The sequence below is a fragment of the Ascaphus truei genome, chromosome 2 (assembly GCF_040206685.1).
Source record: "Ascaphus truei isolate aAscTru1 chromosome 2, aAscTru1.hap1, whole genome shotgun sequence".
NCBI lineage: Eukaryota > Metazoa > Chordata > Amphibia > Anura > Ascaphidae > Ascaphus > Ascaphus truei.
In genome coordinates, this window is record NC_134484.1 from 410719654 (window position 1) to 410742525 (window position 22872).

The window sequence follows — 22872 nt, forward strand, 5'->3', positions numbered from 1 at the left end:
AAAAGTGTTCATCTCCATGTTGAAGAGTTTACAATTTGTATTGCTTCGTACATGAAGGACATGGAGATAAATGAGAGGTCTGTTCTGTAATTTCATACGATCTCTTCCAGTGAAGTGGTTGAAATGGCATACATGACATTTCCCCAGGGAAAATGGCTCCACGCCCATGATACCACCGACTCTGCTCCCACATTGTCACTAACACAACCCCAAAACTGTATTAGCTTCACCACCTCCCTAGCCACCGTTCCACACAGTGCATTCATTGAGCCCCCGTCATCCTCTTTAGGGCGGTAGGCAGGTCTAATGTGTTATTTGGAAATCGATTGGACCTGGCTGGCAGCCTTGGGGAAGACTGTGGAGCAGGAGATTTATTGATTTATTTGCCTTCTGTAGGCATTAGGAACATTTGGGAACGTGAGAGGGAGGAGGGAGACGGGGTTCCTAAATAGGGGGGGTTGGCATGTATGAAACAACATCCCAATGCAGCGCATATTTACTAAGCAATGCTTTTCCACAAGGCACTATTCGAGTTAATGGGTCATCGGGTGTCTTCCAGCGCTGGATGGTGTCTTATGAAATAGCACTGCTTAGTAAATATAGCTCTAAGTCCCTCTTCAATGACAAGTATACTAAACATATCCAACAGATCATTCCTGCTCTGCTCAGAATCCTATGTTTATGGATGTGTATCTGCCAAATGTTTTTGGAACACTCACAGGACTTTGGAATTATTGTACTGTACTCTAAATTGCCTAATATGCTGTCTATCATTTTTGAGCTACTGTATATGTACAGAAGCACACTTAAGTACACTGAACAATTTGCTGTGATCACCAATGATTGCTTAATATAATTAGTTCTTCGCAAGTTACTGTTATGATTTCACGTTTATATCGAGGCAATCATTTATGCCGCACTTGATATTCTATACAGATGTGCAATTTAAAATGCAGAGAAACAATAATACACATCAATATTACAAATCTAAAAGTAAATGCAAGTATATTAGGGCTTTCAGGGCGTAGCAAGGAGGGTGAGTACTTGTATTTAGTGAGAGAGTATCTGTGCCACTGAAATTCTTCATTTAGAAGGTGGATCAGGACTGGAAGAACATTCCACAGATAATACAGCAGTAAAGGGAGGGGGGAGGGGAGAGAAAGAGTCTAGTACAGGGGTGGCCAATTCCAGTCGACAGATTAGGTTTTAAGGATATCCCTGCGTCAGCACAGGTGGCTCATTCAGAATGACTGCACCACTTGTGCTGAAGCAGGGATATCCTGAAAACCTGACCTGTCGACGGCCCTTGAGGATTGGAGTTGGCCTCCCCTAGTCAAGTACCTCAGTCAGACCCCTCTGGTACTGAAGGTATTTAAATATTTGGTTGAATTCTTCATTCCTTCAAGATCATCCTTGCATTCCCATTCCTATAAAAGTTTTGGTACTTTCTCTGCATCTCCCTCTTCTTCCCAGCTTTAGGGACTGACTGTTTCGTTTCTTCTATCAACATATCTACACATTTTTCCAATATCTTAAATATTGAAAACTCTCTGCTCCTTACAAATGATCATGGATGGGAACCAGGGAATCCCATGAGCTGAAATATGCTATTTTCGTAGTACCTAGTTCCCAAGATACATACCAGTAAAGGTAGCGCAATCCAGTATCCTCCGGGGGAATAAAAATGGCAGTCCATGCAGGCCAACAGGAAGTCACAATGTCATGTACCTTCCTGGTATGTATCTAGGGAACCAGGGGTTCTCCAGAGCTGAAAATAACGCATTTCAGCTCCAGGTTCCCCTGGTTCCAATGCTAAAAAAGGGCGTCTGGTATGGTACACTACTGCTTTAAATGGTAGTGATGCAGTATTGCCAGGCTAACTCTATGTCATCATGAAATTATGCTACAGCCCTCGTTCTCCACATCTCCCTTTTCCACAGATTGCAGGACAATTGACTGGTTTGAGGTAAATTTTTAAAAAAAAGTGGGATTATGGTCCCATGACAATTTGAAGTCAGGATTCTAATATTGGTGATAACTAATACCTGCTAAACAATTGTACAAATCAAATTCATAAGTACATAGCTAATTTTGTATTGAATAGTTTTTATTTGTACAAAGATCTATTGCAATGAATCTCTGTGACCTGTCTCAATACACAGTTCTTTTTCCTTTTGCTTTCCCTCAGTTTGGGAAACCGGATGTTATGTCGGTCACATTGGCCCAATCCTTGGCGCATAACCTGGGTATTTTCTCGGACAAGAAGAAATTATTGAGTGGTATGTACAGTATCCCAATCAGCGCATAGCTAGGTATTCTTGCATCCCGGGCAAAATAATAATTATGCACCCCCTCCCCCGCCCCATTTTTCAAAGTATAATTTTTGTTCTAATGTGAAATAAATGTAGAATGTATTTATTGATTAAACTATCATTTATTAGGAACTAACAATATCAACTAGCAACAGTACATAATATTCAATTCTCAAAATAACAATAAAAGAAAAATATATAAATAAAATATTACTCTGAAAGCCACAAAGCACCTAGGGTTCATTCTTATGTCAACATTATTTTCCACACGTTTTATTGCAGCAAACTAATTAATTATATCATCAAATTGTATGCTATCGGATATTTCATGTTCAATGGATAGAATTGCTAACCTTGCTGTTTGAGAAAGCCACAGGCAAAACGTGCGTCAGGATAAGCAAACGTCCATTACGTCATGTATTAATGACGTGCATGCCTCACCACCGCGACTGCATTGACAAGGAAGCAGATCAGAGGTCTCACTGCCGGAACCCCGGCTTCCACTGCAGTTAGACATCTATAGTAAGCAGCTGATACTCTGTGTATAGTCAGGGCTGTACCTAGGGCAAGATCAGACATAGTTGATAGGGCTACCTTCTCCTATCCCTTGCCTCTACCCACCCTCTTACTGTAGGGTTATGTATGTAGGGTGAGTTCGAAGGATAGAGCAAGAATCCCTATTGATGCACTCACTATAGGTCAGGATCCAAAATAATAAAAATGTATTGATAATTGGAAAACACAAACTAATTAAAACCTAATCGTAGCGCATGTCGAAGACAGCTAATGGATATAGTATCCAGGGTATACTGTTGGAAATGCCTCTAATATGACCAAATATACGATCACTAGATTGTTCCATATAGCCTTCTTGGATTACCTGAATGTCTAGTGTTATCCAGAGACTTGGATAACTACTCGGGTCGATAACTGACACTCCAAGTACACACCCTAGTGGCACTTAGGAGATATTGATTTACATTCACTGTCCCATATTTGGTCATATTAGATGCATTTCCCACAGTACAGTATACCCTGGATACTATATCCATTAGCTGTCTTCGACATGCGCTATGATTAGGTTTTAATTAGTTTGTGTTTTCCAATTATCAATAAAATTTAATTATTTTGGATCCTGACCTATAGTGAGTGCATCAATAGGGATTCTTGCTCTATCCTTCATTGTCCACTTTCTATCCCAGATAACACCACCTCTAGTTTCCAACTTGTAATCTAGTGGCTGAGCAGGGTCCTCCCACCTCTCTCCCCACCTCCCTATTATTGAGTGTAGGGTGAGTTTAACATTACTGCATTCCAGTCGGTCCCTGACTACACACTAGAGTACATACAGCTTGTTTTTCACTCTATGCTAAGAGACATTGATTACTAGCGGATTGCACCACTGAGCAGACACTTATTCATGACTCATAGGCTGCAGGACACTGCACATACTGTAGCTTATACCCCATGGGACTGTAAGCCTTAGTGTCTGTATAACGGCACCCTACATTGGATTGCAGGCAGTCACTGACTGTGCCACTTCTGCTATATCTCTTGTAACTAACCACGGATGCACCCACTGCTCCTAACCCCTAGCTGCTCAGCAAGTGTTACGAATCCACAGGGGCTGGATCTGTACCCCAGAGATTACACTAAGGTATCTTGTTTTTGCTGATCCATACCTCTTACTAAAGGTAAAGGTACTCATTCTATTGCCATTGACTGCTGCCTTGTTTCACTAAGCAGTGGTCTCATATAGACATCCTCTTTTAGTGACACTATTACTGACGGAGTGCACACACACTGTGAATAGTTAATTCACGGAATATTTCATTTTGATCGTCCCCGATCTATTTTAACTTAAGCAAATATTAAAAATGTTATTAGAGTACTAAATATACGACCCATCCATCAGTAACGGGGGACTATTCAGTGAGTTTCACTCGGTCACATATACCCAGGTATAATTAGATTCCATCCGCATGAGCTACTCAGCCTGACTTATACTTTTACTTACTTTTATTTACTGAGGTAACTACGTGCATGTTAAAGGGACTTCCCTGTCTATCCCCTCACCTGAGTAGAACCTCTATGACATGTTTTTGCTCCCACTTTGTCCCCCTAGTGCACCTACCCTAGCTTCTATGTAATATTAGAGGTCGAGCGGGTATCATGCTCTTAGTCTGTGGAATTGCTAAGCCTGGTAACCTCTGCTGCCCCATACTAGATCGTAAGTCATTTTTAATAGGCTTTAGCTTACTAACACTTCTTTAATTACCAGCCGTTGTTACTGGTAAAGTAAGAAATATCCTCAAAGCAATTGCTAAATTAGGATAGCACTCTGTAAGTGAGTATAAATCATATACTGTAGTAGTTGTAAGATGTTAAGAGGTGAGGCTGTTGATATGTTTTTTTAAATTGATGGAGATCAATTTTTCATACTTTAAATGTCACTACAGAATTCATTACAATTAAGATCATTTTCATATTTAATTGTTAAATCAATAGCATGTTTATTTAATTCTGACACTTCCATTTCTTGAATAGTCGATCCAGTTAAAAATGTAAAATCTTTCATTTAATGCCCTCTATCTCCAGTCTAACTGGGTGATCAGGGTATCAAATACCCTGTTTATCGCCATTATGTAGGCTTGGTTTGGGGTTCTATTTGGTCCCGCGCATCATCATAGGGGGAGTGTGTGTGCATAGCGCATGCGCATTTGTCGTAAAAACAAAGGGAAACTAGGTAGGCACACACTGCGCTATATACATTTTTTTTACCTTGTTACTATTTTTGCTTACTGGTTTTGCGCCCCTAATTTTGTTGTGCCCGGTGCAAGTGGCAGCGTTTGCCCCACCCTTGTTATGCTGCTGATCCCATCAAACTCTACATGCAGAAACTGCAAGACTGACTACCCACTAAATATATCAACCATGGCAAAGTAGTGACACCTGTTGTAATAGACCCAAACACATGTTCAGTGGGTAAATGTTGTTACAGTACGTGTACTCATGTTGTGATTTAAGTGCAAACCATGATATGAAATAAAATCACAGCTCATAGAGTACCATGGTTTGCACTTCTTTTACGTCCAAGTAAGCTCATAAAAAAAAAACATATATTAAACAATTTAGCAATGTGTTTGGCCTCGTTTATTAAACTTAATCATGCTTAGTTTTGTATTTCGTTTAAAAATTATGACTAAAACAGACTATTAAAGTTTCCCAGCTGACAAGCTAGGACAAAACCAGTGCCAAAAAATAGCATCAGATTTGTAAACAGAAAGGAATCCAATAGAAATGAAATCTGGTGCAATTTTTTTGCTCTGGTTTTGACCCAGTTTTGAAGCTGTGTAATTTTAGTGAATAACCCCCTGCTTTTCTCTCAACAAAGTCACTAATTAGTGAGCTGCTACCAAGCTGGTTCATTGTCACAGTGCTTCTGAATGCTACAATCCATGTGGTATAAAGAGGTCCTGCCTTCCAGCACAGGGATGCACTCAGGACTCACAGAACGTGCTGACAGTTGCTGGATGGTGGAAAAACAAAAATCCAGTTGTTAACAAAAAGCAAAGGTAAACTCATCACATAGTAACAGTCCTAATGGCATGAAAACCACAACCTCTACTCACATCTTGTTCACTGCCTTTCATGGAGGGAGTGGAAGCATAAAACATTCTTATCCTGGTCTGCACATTTATATCCCATTAATTAGATCATTGAATAACTGATTAAAAGTCAGAGAAATGTTTTACTGTATTTAGAACATGCAATTTAAACCATTTATAATAACACATTTTCCAGCAGTATACATTCATTAAAAAGGCAGAAAGACAACAAATATGAACATTATTCATTATAGTGTTATAGAGAGGGGCTTAGGTCACGTCCTCATTTAATTTAAAGAAATACATTTGGCTCATTCTTCTAATCCATTTTTTTTCACTGTCCACTCCTTGTCGACAAGTTTCATGTGTCCTGAGTGTATCTCAGCTTTAGAAGTTCTATCACCTGTTTCCTCCACTCTTGGCACAGTTGGCCGTGCCCTATGATGATGTCACTATACATACAAACAGAACTCCCTTAAAAGGAGGAGTTGATGGGCTGTGAATGGGTAGGGTATATCCTACATCAGTGGTTGTGGTCACTGGACCTCCAATGGTGTAAGCATGGTGGTCCTCCAAAAATCAATCACCATTGTCTGTTACAAAATAGGGTAAGTATGCAGTGTTTTCTGGTAAAGTAGTTAAAATAAATTCAACTTTTCATTGGTACTGTAAATAATTATTTAAATGTGTAGTGCTGGTATATACGTATAATATTGTAATACTTTGTTCTTAGGTGAATGCAAGTGTGAAGACACGTGGTCGGGATGCATCATGGGAGATATTGGGTAAGAAGTGTGAAGAATTTCTGATTGGCAAATCATCTACGTCCTGTTTCCATATAACAGATCCCACTACTATCACACTGGAGGCATGAAATTCTAAATATAATATGAAATTAATGGGAGAATATATAATATTGGTAGTTACCTCTGAGGTTTATTTAAAACTGGGATCCTCACAGGTCCTGCCACTTCCATGGCTCACTTTACAATAACATACCTCCTCTCTCAGGCTCTTAACCATGGGAACGCTTCATATTTCTGTTGATTTTTATGTGTGCCTGACATCACTTTCTTCCCACTTCCCATCTACCATGTACAGTTTTCTTGCTGCCACCACAGACCTATAGCTACGTCTCATGTTCAATGTAGCACAAATCATGTGGCCAGTGTTCAAAATGTGATGGTACAGGGGGGTATAGAATGCTACTAAAAAAAAATTATTGACAAAACAAATTTTTATTTACCCACTTGCAGTTCCACTTTCCTCTAACAAAAATAAATAAATAAATATATATATATCAAATGAAAATATTTCTGTGTGCTCATTTGCATGTCTTAGACAGATCTGCAACCCCGCCTTTCACCATTATCACCCAGCACACAGCACTTCCACTGCAGCAAGGGATTCTTGGAAATGACATGCAAATGAGCACACAGTGCTACCTTTTGTCTCAAGCTCACATTACATGAACAACCCTTAAGCCAATACATGCTGCTTTAAACACAGCTGGTGTAAAACCAAAATCCTACTCACAAGAACTTTGGAGTAAAATCACAGTGTGCTGCAGTCTTTGGGGATATCAGCTTGTCCTCCGGTGGCGTCGGGCAAATCCAAACACCACCCTGACGCTGTAGCCCTTCCTAGATCGATTGCTCGTCACTGGTGGGCTTCTTGGAGGAACAACTTCTTCCTACTGCTGCGGGACACTGCGCGTGACCACGGGGCCTGCGTGAGTTCGTAAAAGCTCATACACTAAGACCCTACGCGTTTCGTGCGCATGCACGTCATCAGGGGTTAAGTGAAAACTGGGCATAGAGCATTTATAAATGGTTAGAGTGGCTATCATTAGATAATACATTAAGCCACTTGTTGCTAATAACAAACACATTAATTGGTCTAAATGCTTATCAATCTTGCCCAGTACTAAAGGCAGCCTTACTATTACAACACAAACAAACATTAGTACAAAACAATACACAGACAACATATACAATTACTTATAAATAAATACATTATAAAATGACCATAGCATTGTTGTTCTTCATTTTGGTGTCGCACTTATGAGGTTTGACCCTATTACAAAGAATTGGATGAACAAGAGACTACAAGTGACATAATGCTGATTAAAACATCAATTTAAAAAAGCTCCCAATTCAAAGTCAATATTCAGGCCACTTGGAGAGAGGGTTTTCAACACATAGATCCAATAGGCTTCGCGCCTACTGGTCTGCTTGAGTCGGTCCCCCCCTCTCCAATTGGCCGATACCAATTCTATGGCTTGGCACATCAGTCCCTGTGTGTTTTTGTTATGATGTGTATAGATATGATTAGATACACTATGTGTTGTTAATCCCTTTTTGATATTATATATATGTTCGTAGATTCTCCTTTGGAAGCACCTCCCTGTTCTGCCTACATATTGAAGGCCACAGGGGCATTGGAGTAAATATATAATATATGTAGAGTGACAATTTATGAAGGATTTAATGGGATATGTCTTCGAAGTGACATTTGATCTAAATGATTTCATGCTTTTGCTGAATGAACAAGCGGTACAAGTGGTACATGTAAAAAAAACTTTTGTAGGCTTAATTAGTCTAGGTCTGTGTGATCTAATGGACAACTCAGGGCTAATTTTGACTTTACATTAGAAGCCTTAGTGAAAATAATATTTGGTTTGATGATATCTCTCTGTGTGTGTGTGTGTGTGTGTGTGTATCTGTGTGTGTGTGTGTGTGTGTGTGTGTGTGTATCTGTGTGTGTGTGTGTATCTGTGTGTGTGTGTGTGTGTGTGTGTATCTGTGTGTGTATCTGTGTGTGTGTGTATCTGTGTGTGACTGTGTGCAGGGAGCTGCCTGCACGGATCTCCTGCCCCTCCCCCCTCCCCTTCCTCCCCCCTCCCCCTTCCTCTCCCTCCCTCCCTCCCCTTCCTCCCCCCTCCCCTTCCTCCCCCCTCCCCCTTCCTCCCCCTTCCTCCCCCCCCTTTCCCCTCCTCCCTCCCCCTCCTCCCCTCCCCTCCCCCCCTCCCCCTCTCTCCCCCCTCCCTTCTCCCCTCCCTCCTCCCCTCCTCCCTCTCCCCCCTCCTCCTCTCCCCCCTCCTCCCTCTCCCCCCTCCTCCCCTCCTCCCTCTCCCCCCTCCTCCCTCTCCCCCCTCCTCCTCTCCTCCCTCTCCCCCCCTCCTCCCTCTCCCCTCCCCCTCTCCCCCTCCCACTCCCCCCCTTCTCCCTCCCTCCCTGAGAGAGTGTCTGAGAGAGTGAGAGAGAATGTGTCTGAGAGTGTGTCTGAGAGTGAGTGTGTGTGTGTCTGAGAGTGAGTGTGTCTGAGAGAGTGAGTGTGTATCTGAGAGAGTGAGTGTGTGTCTGAGAGAGTGAGTGTCTGTCTGAGAGAGTGAAAGTGTCTGTCTGAGAGAGTGAGAGTGTGTGTCTGAGAGAGTGAGAGTGTGTGTGTGTGTCTATCTGAGAGAGTGAGAGAGTGTGTATGTGTGTCTGGCTGAGAGAGTGAGAGAGTGTGTGTGTCTGTCTGAGAGAGTGAGAGTGTGTGTGTCTGAGAGTGAGAGTGTGTGTGTGTCTGAGAGAGTGTGTGTCTGAGAGAGTGAGAGAGTGTGTGTCTGAGAGAGTGAGAGAGAGTGTGTCTGAGAGAGTGAGAGAGAGTGAGGTCTGAGAGAGTGAGGTCTGAGAGGGAGTGTGTATGAGAGTGTGTCTGAGAGTGTGCCTGAGAGATTGAGAGTGTGTCTGAGAATGAGTGAGTGTGTCTGAGAGAGTGAGTGAGAGAGTATCTGAGAGAGTGAGTGTGTCTGAGAGAGTGAGTGAGCATCTGAGAGAGTGAGTGAGCATCTGAGAGAGTGAGTGAGCATCTGAGAGAGTGAGTGTGTGAGAGAGTGAGTGTGTGTGAGTGAGTGTGTGAGAGAGTGAGTGTGTGTGAGAGAGTGAGTGTGTGTGAGAGAGTGAGTGTGTGTGAGAGAGTGAGTGTGTGTGAGAGAGTGAGTGTATGTGAGAGAGTGAGTGTGTGTGAGAGAGAGTGAGAGTGAGAGAGTGAGTGTGAGAGAGAGTGAGTGTGTGTGAGAGAGTGAGTGTGTGTGAGAGAGTGAGTGTGTGTGAGAGCGTGAGTGTGTGTGAGAGAGAATGAGTGTGTGTGAGAGAGAATGAGTGTGTGTGAGAGAGAGTGAGTGTGTGTGAGAGAGTGAGTGTGTGTGAGAGAGGGAGTGTGTGTGTGAGAGAGATTGAGTGTGTGTGAGAGAGTGAGTGTGTGAGAGAGAGTGAGTGTGTGAGAGAGAGTGACTGTGTGTGAGAGAGTGAGTGTGTGTGAGAGAGTGCGTGTGAGAGAGAGTGAGTGTGTCTGAAAGAGAGTGAGTGTGTCTGAGAGAGAGTGTGTGTGTCTGAGAGAGTGAGAGTGTGTGTCTGAGAGAGTGTGTGCCTGAGAGAGACACCAACTGCGCACTGCAACTGTTAGGTATGTATATACAACTTTGTTTTTACTTTGGACGCCGCGGATAAATCCTGATCGCCTTGGGGAGGCTTGAAAAAATCCTAATTGCCTTGAGGAGCCTTGAACCGAAAAAGTTTGGGAACCACTGTTTTAGAAAGTTTCTTTTCCTTTTTGATTAGTCGGCATTTTGGGGTAAATTAGACACAGTACACCTACATATTGTTTGTCTAATAGTATGATGTTACAGCGATATGGGGCTGTGTTTCTTTTCCATTGGGGAAAAGTGAGCAGCCGTATTTAACCCATTGGTTGCCCTGAGACCTAGCTACTACTATGTCTCCCTGCCTCTCTCCGTCTCATCTCCCTGCCTCCTCTCTCCATCTCGTCTCCCTGCCTCCTCTCTCGTTTCGTCTCCCTGCCTCTCTCTCCATCTTGTCTCCTTGCCTCTCCATCTCGTCTCCCTGCCTCCTCTCTCCGTCTCGTCTCCATGCCTCCTCTCTCCGTCTCGTCTCTCTGCCTCTCTTCCTCTCTCCGTGTTTCCCCTGCAGAATCCGGCTTTTGTCAGTGACGTAGGATGCCCTAATATGGGCATATCTATATATGGGCAACTAAATATTAGGGCAACTATGTCACTGACCGGAGCGGGCTTCTGCTGGGAAGACACAGAGATACACAGAGAGGCAGGGAGCCAAGATGAAGGCAGGGAGACGAGATGGAGAGAGGCGGCAGGGAAACAACACGGAGAGAGGAGTCAGAGAGATGAGATGGAGAGAGGAGTCAGAGAGATAAGATGGAGAGAGGAGGCAGGGAGATGAGACGGAAAGAGGAGGCAGGGAGATGAGACAGAGAGCAAGGCAGTGAGACGAGATGGAGAGCGAGGCAGTGAGACGAGATGGAGAGCGAGGCAGTGAGACGAGATGGAGAGCGAGGCAGTGAGACGAGATGGAGAGCGAGGCAGTGAGACGAGATGGAGAGCGAGGCAGTGAGACGAGATGGAGAGCGAGGCAGTGAGATGAGATGGAGAGCGAGTCAGTGAGACGAGATGGAGAGCGAGTCAGTGAGACGAGATGGAGAGAGATGCAGGGAGACGAGATGGAGAGAGAGTCAGTGAGACGAGATGGAGAGCGAGTCAGTGAGACGAGATGGAGAGAGATGCAGGGAGACGAGATGGAGAGCGAGTCAGTGAGATGAGATGGAGAGCGAGGCAGTGAGACGAGATGGAGAGCGAGGCAGGGAGACGAGATGAGAGCGAGTCAGTGAGACGAGATGGAGAGAGATGCAGGGAGACGAGATGGAGAGCGAGGCAGGGAGACGAGATGGAGAGCGAGGCAGGGAGACGAGATGGAGAGCGAGGCAGTGAGATGAGATGGAGAGCGAGGCAGTGAGATGAGATGGAGAGCGAGGCAGTGAGACGAGATGGAGAGCGAAGCAGGGAGACGAGATGAGAGTGAGGCAGTGAGACGAGATGGAGAGCGAGGCAGTGAGACGAGATGGAGAGCGAGTCAGTGAGACGAGATGGAGAGAGATGCAGGGAGACGAGATGGAGAGCGAGGCAGTGAGACAAGATGGAGAGCGAGGCAGTGAGACGAGATGGAGAGAGATGCAGGGAGACGAGATGTAGAGCGAGGCAGTGAGACGAGATGGAGAGCGGGGCAGTGAGACGAGATGGAGAGCGAGGCAGGGAGACGAGATGGAGAGCGAGGCAGTGAGACGAGATGGAGAGCGAGGCAGTGAGACCAGATAGAGAGCGAGGCAGGGAGACGAGATGAGAGCGAGGCAGTGAGACGAGATGGAGAGCAAGACAGGGAGACGAGATGGAGAGCGAGGCAGGGAGACGAGATGGAGAGCGAGGCAGTGAGACGAGATGAGAGCGAGGCAGTGAGATGAGATGGAGAGCGAGGCAGAGAGACGAGATAGAGAGCGAGGCAGTGAGACGAGATGGAGAGCGAGTCAGTGACACGAGATGGAGAGCGAGTCAGTGACACGAGATGGAGAGCGAGGCAGGGAGACAAATGGAGAGCGAGGCAGCGAGTCGAGATGGAGAGCGAGGCAGTGAGACGAGATGGAGAGCGAGGCAGGGAGACGAGATGGAGAGCGAGGCAGGGAGACGAGATGGAGAGAGATGCAGGGAGACGAGATGGAGAGAGATGCAGGGAGACAAATGGAGAGCGAGGCAGCGAGACGAGATGGAGAGCGAGGCAGCGAGACGAGATGGAGAGCGAGGCAGTGAGATGAGATGGAGAGCAAGGCAGTGAGACGAGATAGAGAGCGAGGTAGGGAGACGAGATGAGAGCGAGGCAGTGAGACGAGATGGAGAGCGAGTCAGTGAGACGAGATGGAGAGCGAGTCAGTGAGACGAGATGGAGAGAGATGCAGGGAGACTAGATGGAGAGCGAGGCAGTGAGACGAGATGGAGAGCGAGGCAGTGAGACGAGATGGAGAGCGAGGCAGTGAGACGAGATGGAGACCGAGTCAGTGAGACGAGATGGAGACCGAGTCAGTGAGACGAGATGGAGAGAGATGCAGGGAGACGAGATGGAGAGCGAGGCAGTGAGACGAGATGGAGAGCGAGGCAGTGAGACGAGATGGAGAGCGAGGCAGGGAGACGAGATGGAGAGAGATGCAGGGAGACGAGATGGAGAGCGAGGCAGTGAGACGAGATGGAGAGCGAGGCAGTGAGACGAGATGGAGAGCGAGTCAGCGAGACGAGATGGAGACCGAGTCAGTGAGACGAGATGGAGAGAGATGCAGGGAGACGAGATGGAGAGCGAGGCAGTGAGACGAGATGGAGAGCGAGTCAGCGAGACGAGATGGAGACCGAGTCAGTGAGACGAGATGGAGAGAGATGCAGGGAGACGAGATGGAGAGCGAGGCAGTGAGACGAGATGGAGAGCGAGGCAGTGAGACGAGATGGAGAGCGAGGCAGGGAGACGAGATGGAGAGCGAGGCAGTGAGACGAGATGGAGAGCGAGGCAGTGAGACGAGATGGAGAGCGAGTCAGTGAGACGAGATGGAGAGAGATGCAGGGAGACGAGATGGAGAGCGAGGCAGTGAGACGAGATGGAGAGCGAGGCAGTGAGACGAGATGGAGAGAGATGCAGTGAGACGAGATGGAGAGTGAGGCAGTGAGACGAGATGGAGAGCGAGGCAGTGAGACGAGATAGAGAGCGAGGCAGTGAGACGAGATAGAGAGCGAGGCAGTGAGACGAGATGGAGAGCGAGGCAGTGAGACGAGATGGAGAGCGAGGCAGGGAGACGAGATGGAGAGCGAGGCAGGGAGACTAGATGGAGAGTGAGGCAGTGAGACGAGATGGAGAGCGAGGCAGGGAGACGAGATGGAGAGCGAGGCAGGGAGACGAGATGGAGAGCGAGGCAGTGAGACGAGATGGAGAGCGAGGCAGGGAGACGAGATGGAGAGCGAGTCAGTGAGATGAGATGGAGAGCGAGTCAGTGAGACGAGATGGAGAGAGATGCAGGGAGACGAGATGGAGAGCGAGGCAGTGAGACAAGATGGAGAGCGAGGCAGTGAGACGAGATGGAGAGCGAGGCAGTGAGACGAGATGGAGAGCGAGGCAGGGAGACGAGATGGAGAGCGAGGCAGTGAGACGAGATGGAGAGCGAGGCAGGGAGACGAGATGGAGAGCGAGGCAGTGAGACGAGATGGAGAGCGAGTCAGTGAGACGAGATGGAGACCGAATCAGTGAGACGAGATGGAGAGAGATGCAGGGAGACGAGATGGAGAGCGAGGCAGTGAGACGAGATGGAGAGCGAGTCAGTGAGACGAGATGGAGAGAGATGCAGGGAGACGAGATGGAGAGCGAGTCAGTGAGACGAGATGGAGAGAGATGCAGGGAGACGAGATGGAGAGAGATGCAGGGAGACAAATGGAGAGCGAGGCAGCGAGACGAGATGGAGAGCGAGGCAGCGAGACGAGATGGAGAGCGAGGCAGTGAGATGAGATGGAGAGCAAGGCAGTGAGACGAGATAGAGAGCGAGGTAGGGAGACGAGATGAGAGCGAGGCAGTGAGACGAGATGGAGAGTGAGTCAGTGAGACGAGATGGAGAGCGAGTCAGTGAGACGAGATGGAGAGAGATGCAGGGAGACTAGATGGAGAGCGAGGCAGTGAGACGAGATGGAGAGCGAGGCAGTGAGACAAGATGGAGAGCGAGGCAGGGAGACGAGATGGAGAGCGAGGCAGTGAGACGAGATGGAGAGCGAGTCAGCGAGACGAGATGGAGACCGAGTCAGTGAGACGAGATGGAGAGAGATGCAGGGAGACGAGATGGAGAGCGAGGCAGTGAGACGAGATGGAGAGCGAGGCAGTGAGACGAGATGGAGAGCGAGGCAGGGAGACGAGATGGAGAGCGAGGCAGTGAGACGAGATGGAGAGCGAGGCAGTGAGACGAGATGGAGAGCGAGGCAGTGAGACGAGATGGAGAGCGAGGCAGTGAGACGAGATGGAGAGCGAGGCAGTGAGACGAGATGAGAGCGAGGCAGTGAGACGAGATGGAGAGCGAGGCAGTGAGACGAGATGGAGAGCGAGGCAGTGAGACGAGATGAGAGCGAGGCAGTGAGACGAGATGGAGAGCGAGGCAGTGAGACGAGATGGAGAGCGAGGCAGGTTAATTTTCTTTAGTTTCAGTCAGAAGATTAATACTGTGCGGATCCCCTTCGGAAGCAGGGACCCCCACAGCGTTAATCATTACTTGCGGCTCCAGTGCGCTCCGACGGCCGTGGCCCCTGAAAACAGTAAGTCAGGCTACATCACTCTAGCTGTCCTGTACTACTCCAGTTGGTGCGTCTGGGTCTCTCTTTTCCAACTATGAGGAGCCCAATTTCTTTATGTATTTGTGTATCTGGCGCGCAGGCGGCGTGACATACAGGTCACTGTGACACTGTCTCTCCATCCCCAGCAGGCGACTGCCGGACATATATTCTGTGGTCACGAGTTGTTCAGTGTTGTTTAGTAGTATGGATCTATCTACGTCTGTGCTGTTGTTGGTATTCATTTGAAAGGGAAAAAAAAGTAAAGTTCAAACAAACCAAGCATTGAACCTCCCTACACCGAGTGCAAAGCGACACCCGATGTGCAATCATGGCTAGGTAAAGGACATTGATTGATACATTCAAATGAGGGCATGTTTCGAAGGGGAAACAAACAAGATCACGCCTAGTATGAAGAATAGTGAAAGTGTTTATGGATTATATATGTTTAGCCTCTGCCTTTATTCCGGCAGTGTACCCCGAAACCCCCCAGTCCCCACCTCCGATGTTTTAAATGCCTGGGCGAGTACCTGTAAAAATACAAATCTACTTTCACCACTGAGTAATGCTAGCATATACTGTACTTAGCATTATTGGAAGCTAGCGCTAAATTGCGCTGCAATAACGTGACGTTAGTGCCAGTGAGATACGCAATGGCCATTGTTTTTGCAACCTCAGGGAAAATAATGTCTGTACTGATTTAAGACGTAATGGAGCTTTGTGTATCTGACCAGATGAATTTTATATTATTGTTGTTGGCCATTACTGTGATAAACCAGCAGGTGGCATTGGGTTATTATACAAAACATTTTGCTGCTAAAGCGAACACAGGTCAAAATGAATAGCTACTGTACCACAGGTAGGAACTTGTAATTTATTAAATAACTATCAATAATATTTCTAAAACAAGTGCAGCCCATCACAAACATTTTATGATAATACAGAAATGTATACACCATTCTTTTACTTTAATGTTTTTTTTTCATTTGTTTTATTGTTTATTCTTTGTTTTCTTCCAATTAGAAATCACACCTAAAGTATTTGACATAGAAAAGAAAAAGACACAGCGCACGACTCTCATAGTGTAAAATAGTACTTGTAAGGCTACAAACAGGTGTGGTAATATATGCACGTACAAGATAACTCAGTTATAAAAGCAGGGTATGTTTTGGGTACATGTTTGGCTTCATCGGGGATCCCTAGATTTCATTCTACGAAATGCGTAGGACTTTATTTCCCGGTATCGCCGTGCTTGTGCTCTGATCAGCTGTTTGCGGTTTACCTACTACTCCTGTGCTGGAGAGTCGCTCGCTTGGGTACGCCCCCGGTGATGTCAGGAGCCCCGCTGGGAAGTACAGGAGCTGCAGCTTGTAACTTGGGCTAAGTGAGCCCTATAGCCAATACTAAGGGGAGTAGCTAGTCTGGTTGTGTGCCGGGATCGTGGGACGCTCGAGCTGACTCATGGCCAGCGGAGGATTCTCTGGACTGGTGGTTCCTGGATCGAGGGACGCTGTGCTTCTGGACTGGAGGCTGAAGACTGCGGCGGCTACCCACGGACCGAGTCAATGAGCGATAACGTACCCAGAACATGCCCTGCTTTTATATCTGAGTTATCTTGTACGTGCATTTATTACCACACTTGTTTGTAGAATTCTAATTACTACTATGAGATTGGTGCGCTGTGTCTTTTTCTTTTCTATGTCCATTCATGTGGTGCTGAGCCATCCACTCTGACAAGCAGCAGACTCCCATCATTATTGAAGATTTTTGTATGTATTTTTTGGATCATGCTACAATATTATTTTAATATTGCATTTTTGTCTTCAATTTAGGGTGCACTTTATTAGAGATAGGTACTTAATTATTACCTCACTTATACTTTATACATAATCACACTGTCGCAACTTAATACACAATTTGGTGCACAGTTTTCCTTTTTTTCTAAAGTATTTGAAGATGTAATCCATGTTACTCATTCCCCCCCCCCTGTTTTTCTTCAGTTGTTATATTTGCCTCAATGTATCTTCTGCAGACAATATTTAAAAAAAAAAAAACACTTATGACCACATCCACGTGTCTCAGAAAAGTCCCAAAACCTGCTCTACCTCATAATTACACATGATACAATGCTGCCACTGCAGCCAGGGATTCTGGGTAATGCTCAAAGGCATATTCATATACTATAGTTCAAGTAAGTGGGGGGAAAAGCAAAAAGTGACACACTACTGTATATGTGAACATTTGCATGTCATTACCCAGATTCCCTGGCTGCAGTGGAATCACTTTATGCTTTTTGAATATGGGGTAAGATAGGTTTGGGACGTGAATGTGCTCGTATGTGTTCTTTATCATTGCCAATATAACATTCATGTTAGTAACTTGAAGTTTCTTGTATTGAAACATACACAGTTCTATAATATTACTCTATGTTATGATAAAGTTACTTTAACTACTAATATTAAGCATGCTATGTCTTGTATATAATGTATACCCTGTTCACTTATGTAACTATGTATTTGTATCTATGTATTTGTCTTAACTCTATGCCCAGGACATACTTGAAAATGATAGGTAACTCTCCATGTATTACTTCCTGGTAAAACATTTTATAAATAAATAAATACATTTAAGCTTAACCCTGTGTATCTTGATCAGAGAAAGGTAAATTCGAGTAAATATTACACTGGCGTTACCAAGCTAAATTTCCATATGGGGTACTGATGAGACAAGCAAGTGGCTTACAAACATAGAGGGTAATTAGGTATGTACTAAGGCATTATTCATGTTGAATCCTTTTGTGTCAATGCATTAAACTCTCCCGCCCCCCTCCCCCCACCCTCCTTTGCAACAGCCTCCGATATGGGAAGTATCTAAAGGAGACTTTTCTCTCTTTAACTGCATTAAAAAATCCACCATGTTTAAGGTGGCATTAACCTGCTGGCTACTAAAAACCTGCACCTGGCATAAGAAACTGTGCAAACTGAAATGCTGTAATTCATAACACGCTCCTATGCTCCAAAACTGCCTTAGTACATAGCCGCCAGAATACGGAAAAGGCAACACATCGTAGGTATGATTCTCTGTTATCCATTACATGATGAATTTTACCTTGATTTTTTATTATGTTCCCAGTAACAGGACAGTCTTAATATAATTTTTGTTCAGTTATTAGCTATTATTTTAGTGGACATTCATTTTTGCAAGTTTCTAAATAAATAGGTCCAACAATCTTAAAAAATGTTAAGAACACAGTAAATTGAAATAACTTCCTATCCAATTTTATGAGAAGTGGGGAAACGCACAGTTAAAAACTCAGTAACTTCTATTCCCCTTCCATTGTTAATTGTACATCGCCTTCATTTTCAGCATTTTAAACAGGTAACATTAGTGTCACTTGCGATACAAATGTTAAATGTGGTTCTTTAGAAGTAGTAGCCGTTGTATGATTGAATTGGTTAGTTTGGGGGAGTCAGTATATACTGTAACAGTGTTTAGATAATTACCATCATGGACAGATATTTTGTAAGCAGTCCAATTACTCTGATCCAAACAGTGAGTCCTCATTCCCACTTCTAACCTTTGTGTTTATAGTATCTCTTCGCATCCTAATTGATCTCTGACGAAGTTTCAATTTGAGATTACTTTTCAAAGCACGGTTTCGTTGTTTTTTGTTTTTTTTAGTTTGAAGATCTTTTTCCTTAATTTCTGTAGTTTAGCCTCATCACATTAAACCTTTAAATGAATGTCCTAATTTATGTTTAGAAACCACCAAGGACAAACAATGAAAGAGAAGTAAGTTGCTTAAGAGCTCAAAAGATAAAAGAGCCAGGGAACAATAATTATATTAGATCCTCATACAGCAAATGCTTTCAGAAAATGTATAAAGCACTTGGTTAGAATTGGTCCTAAATTGTTCTTTTATTTATTTTTTTATATATGCATTCTAGTGGCCTAACCCTTTGATGAATTAAATATAAATTTAACTCCGTGGCTTAGATGTCGTAGACATCATTTGTATGGCATTGGGTGACTGTAGACGTGCTCCTCTTTTTATCCTCGTGTTTTTCCTTACTCTATCCAAATCTTTTAGAAACGTGAATCATTTCTGTATTGTGTTGTCTTGATGTTACCTTCATGCAAGAAATGTCCCTACTTGGACATTTTAGAAGAACTTAGAAACATACCCCCAGATGTAATGGGTGTTACGTGTTCGGGTGTGTTAACCTGTAACTGAGCTTGATGAATAACCCCTATAAAAACATAGAGTTTGACGGCAGATAAGAACCACTTAGCCCAGCTAGTCTGCCTATTTTCCTATATATTGTAAGACCTCAGACATTATTTTATCCTAGTCTTTCTTTTATATTTAGGATAGCAGTATGTCTAGCCCAATCATTTATGAATTCACTTGCTCTCTTAGCCTCTGTTGGGTGGCAATGCCACACATCCACCACCCTTTACGTGAAGAAGCACTACCTAACATTTCCCCTGAACCCGCCTCTCTCCCGCTTCAGGGCATGACCTTTTCTTCCAACACTTCTATTTCTCTTACATATGCTTCCCTCCTGTACCTTGTTGAAGCCTTTTATATATTTGAATATTTCTATCATGTCCCATCTTACTGCTCTCCTCCAAACTATACATATTAAGGTCCGTTAGTCCTTCCTTATGAGTTTTATAATATAGACAGTGGCGTAGCTAGACATGTGGGGGCCCCTGGTTAAAAAAAAATTCAGGGCTCCATTAATATTAATACTGACTGCTTTTTTTTTCTCCTGACCCCATCCTCTCCCTGATCCACTCTCTCATCATCCCTCCTCATCATCATCCCTCATCATCACTCCCCCTCCTCATCATCTCTCCCCCTCCCCATCATAATCATCTCTCAAACTCCTGCTCCTCCTCATCATCATCCCTCCCCCTCCTCCTCCTCTTATCTCCCCTCCTCCTCATCTCTCCCCCTACTCCACCCCATCTCTCCCCCTCCTCCACCTCATCATCAGCTCTCCCGCTCATCATCAGTTCTCTCCCTCCTCATCACCATCACCAGTTCTCCCCCTCATCATCATCATCATCATCATCACCAGCTCTTCTCCCTCTCATCATATCACCATCACCTCTCCTCCTCATCATGACTTCCCCACCTCATCATCACCTCTACCCCTCACCATCTCTCTCTCTCCTCCTCTATGCCTATGTGTGTGTGTGGTAATAGAAACAGGCGGGGGGAGATGGTACGCGGCGGAGGCGGCAGGCCCACAACATTAAACAGAGGATAAGCTGTCAGAGGAATTAACAGTTGCTACAGAGGCAGAGCAGGACAGCCAGGGAGGAGTGTATACATACCATCTCCCCCCCCCCCCCCGCCTGTCTCTATCTGAAGAGAGAGATGGGCCGTCGATGTGGGGGGGGGGGGGATGAGGGGAGGGGTAGAATGCGGGCCCCTGGGCATTGCCCCTGGATGTATACCATGCACCATTTTTAGTATCCCTTCTTTGCACACTCTCTAATTTATGTATGTCTTTCTGGAGATATAATCACCAGTACTGAACACAGTACTCTGAGGTTTTTAACAATTATCTATTAAGTGGCATGACTACCTCTCTCTTTTATTTATTTACTTATAAAAATGTTTTACCAGGAAGTAATACATTGAGAGTTACCTCTCGTTTTTAAGTATGTCCCGGGCACAGAGTTATGATTACAATTTTCATAGTGATATTTAATTTGTGTCTGTATTTCAATAAATATTGTCTTTAGCCCCTCACTCTCAGAGGGTACCAGAATTGCAAATTTTGTAGGTCCGTGCTTGTCGTTGCATTTTATACCTGGCGGTTGCAGGAAAAGATGGGTAGTTCCTTTGCCAGTGAAGGGGTTAATACGGTTTAACAATGTCACTGTTTCTGTGCTGCTGTTGAGTTCAACCACAGGAGCGTCGTGGTAAGCAGAGAAAGCACAACATCGCCATGAAATCCGCTGCCTGAGAAGGGTGAATCCTCCCTCCTCTTACCCAAACTCCACCTATGTGTGCCCATTACTTTAACACTATTTTAATTCAACTAGTTCATGGGTTGTCCAACTCCTGTCCTCAAGGGCCACCAATGGGTCAGGTTTGCAGGATACCCCTGTTTAAAGCACAGGTGGCTCAATCAGTGGCTCAGTCAATGACTGATGCAGAGAGATCCTGATAACCTGGCCTGTAGGTGGCCCCTGGGGACGGGAGTTAGCCTCTCCTGCACTAGTGCATATTTTCTGCTGTACTGGGGAGTTATGATATTCTTTTTCTTACAGCTATTATCTTCCAAGCAAATTCTCAAAATGTAACATTGAAGAATACCACGATTTTCTAAACAGTGGAGGAGGAGCCTGTCTCTTTAATAAGCCTGCAAAGGTAAGCGCCGTCTTCTTGTTTGGATGCCAAGCATAGTCCTTTTTTTCTATGTTGCAACCTAGCTTCATACATTGTGTTTTCAGTCTTGTCTGCACTATTTTCGATTCACTGGAGATACTGTAGTTAATTTGTAAAATATTGTCTTTAAAAAAATAAATAAATAATAAATTTTTTTTTAAATATATATATATATATATATTTTTTTTTATTCAAAGCCCATGTTGGCATAGAGAAACCAAATAACAAGGACACTATCTGACTGGGCAAACCATGATGCTAGTCACAGGTTTTAAGTCACATGATGTTACCCTGCTCTCCAATGGGCGCCCACTGCACACTCATCTTCAAGCAGGCACTCATCCATACTCACCTAAACACACACAATGGGAGACTGATCCAAATAAATATATAGTATCTAAATTTAATAAATATATAAAATAAATAAATGAAAAAAGTATTTCCCCCCCCTCTTTCTTATCCGACCGCTCCTCCTTCTCTTACCGTGCACCCCACAACTGGAACAATCTACCGGAGACTCTCAAAGCCGCCACCAGTCTAAGTTCTTTCAAAACTAAAGCTGTCTCACATTTTAATCTGGTCTGTAACCGTTACATACGCCTATAACATGTATTATCTTTAGCTGTGCATGCAATGTCTTGTATATAATGTATACCCTGTTCATTTAATATAACTATGTATTTGTCATCATAACTCTAAGCCCAGGACATAGTTGAAAACGAGAGGTAACTCTCAATGTATTACTACCTGGTAAAACATTTTATAAATAAAATGAAATAAAATACAATACAGAGTCCCATAAAATTTAAAAAATTCTTTTTTTACCCACCATAACTTAAGGTTGTGTCTCATTTGCAACCACTACCAGAGTCACAATGCAGAATCAGTGACCAAGTTCAAACTAATGAGTTCTAAAAGAGGACACTGCGGTCTTTGAGTGAGTCCAGGTGCCTCATCTGCCTTGACTCAAGCTTCGCTGTAAAATCTGCTAAATGCAGCAGAGATCTCTGAGGAATCCATGTAGGAGAGTAAAAGTGACACGCCAACTGGGTTGTCATTTTCATGTCACTACCCAGAATTTTTATCTGCAGCTTAACCACTGTATGACATGTGAGAATCAAGCAGATTTGTGGACCTGTGGAAGACAAACACACACATTACTGTTTTAACTTTTCTGTACTTTGTACTGTAGAGTTCTTTGTCAATTTTGTAGCCTCCATATCCTTAAGACGTGAACACACAAAGTCACCCGTACACATATACATACATGCAAACAGGCAATCATAGATACTGTACATGCATTTATGCAAACAGATTCACACATATCTACCTGTATATAAAAATAGAAAC

The 22872-nt window shown here is 44.4% G+C and overlaps 1 protein-coding gene across 9 annotated transcripts in view; it reads left to right on the forward strand.

Annotated features, from left to right (window-relative positions):
* ADAM22 (ADAM metallopeptidase domain 22) overlaps nt 1-22872 on the forward strand; it is a 280087-nt gene that overhangs the window by 176843 nt on the left and 80372 nt on the right. For all 9 annotated transcript variants that reach the window (XM_075587468.1, XM_075587460.1, XM_075587463.1 and 6 more), the window contains 3 exons: nt 2189-2279; nt 6654-6705; nt 21405-21504. In XM_075587468.1, coding sequence (XP_075443583.1) covers nt 2189-2279; nt 6654-6705; nt 21405-21504 — 243 coding nt within the window. The remainder of the gene's footprint in view (nt 1-2188; nt 2280-6653; nt 6706-21404; nt 21505-22872) is intronic.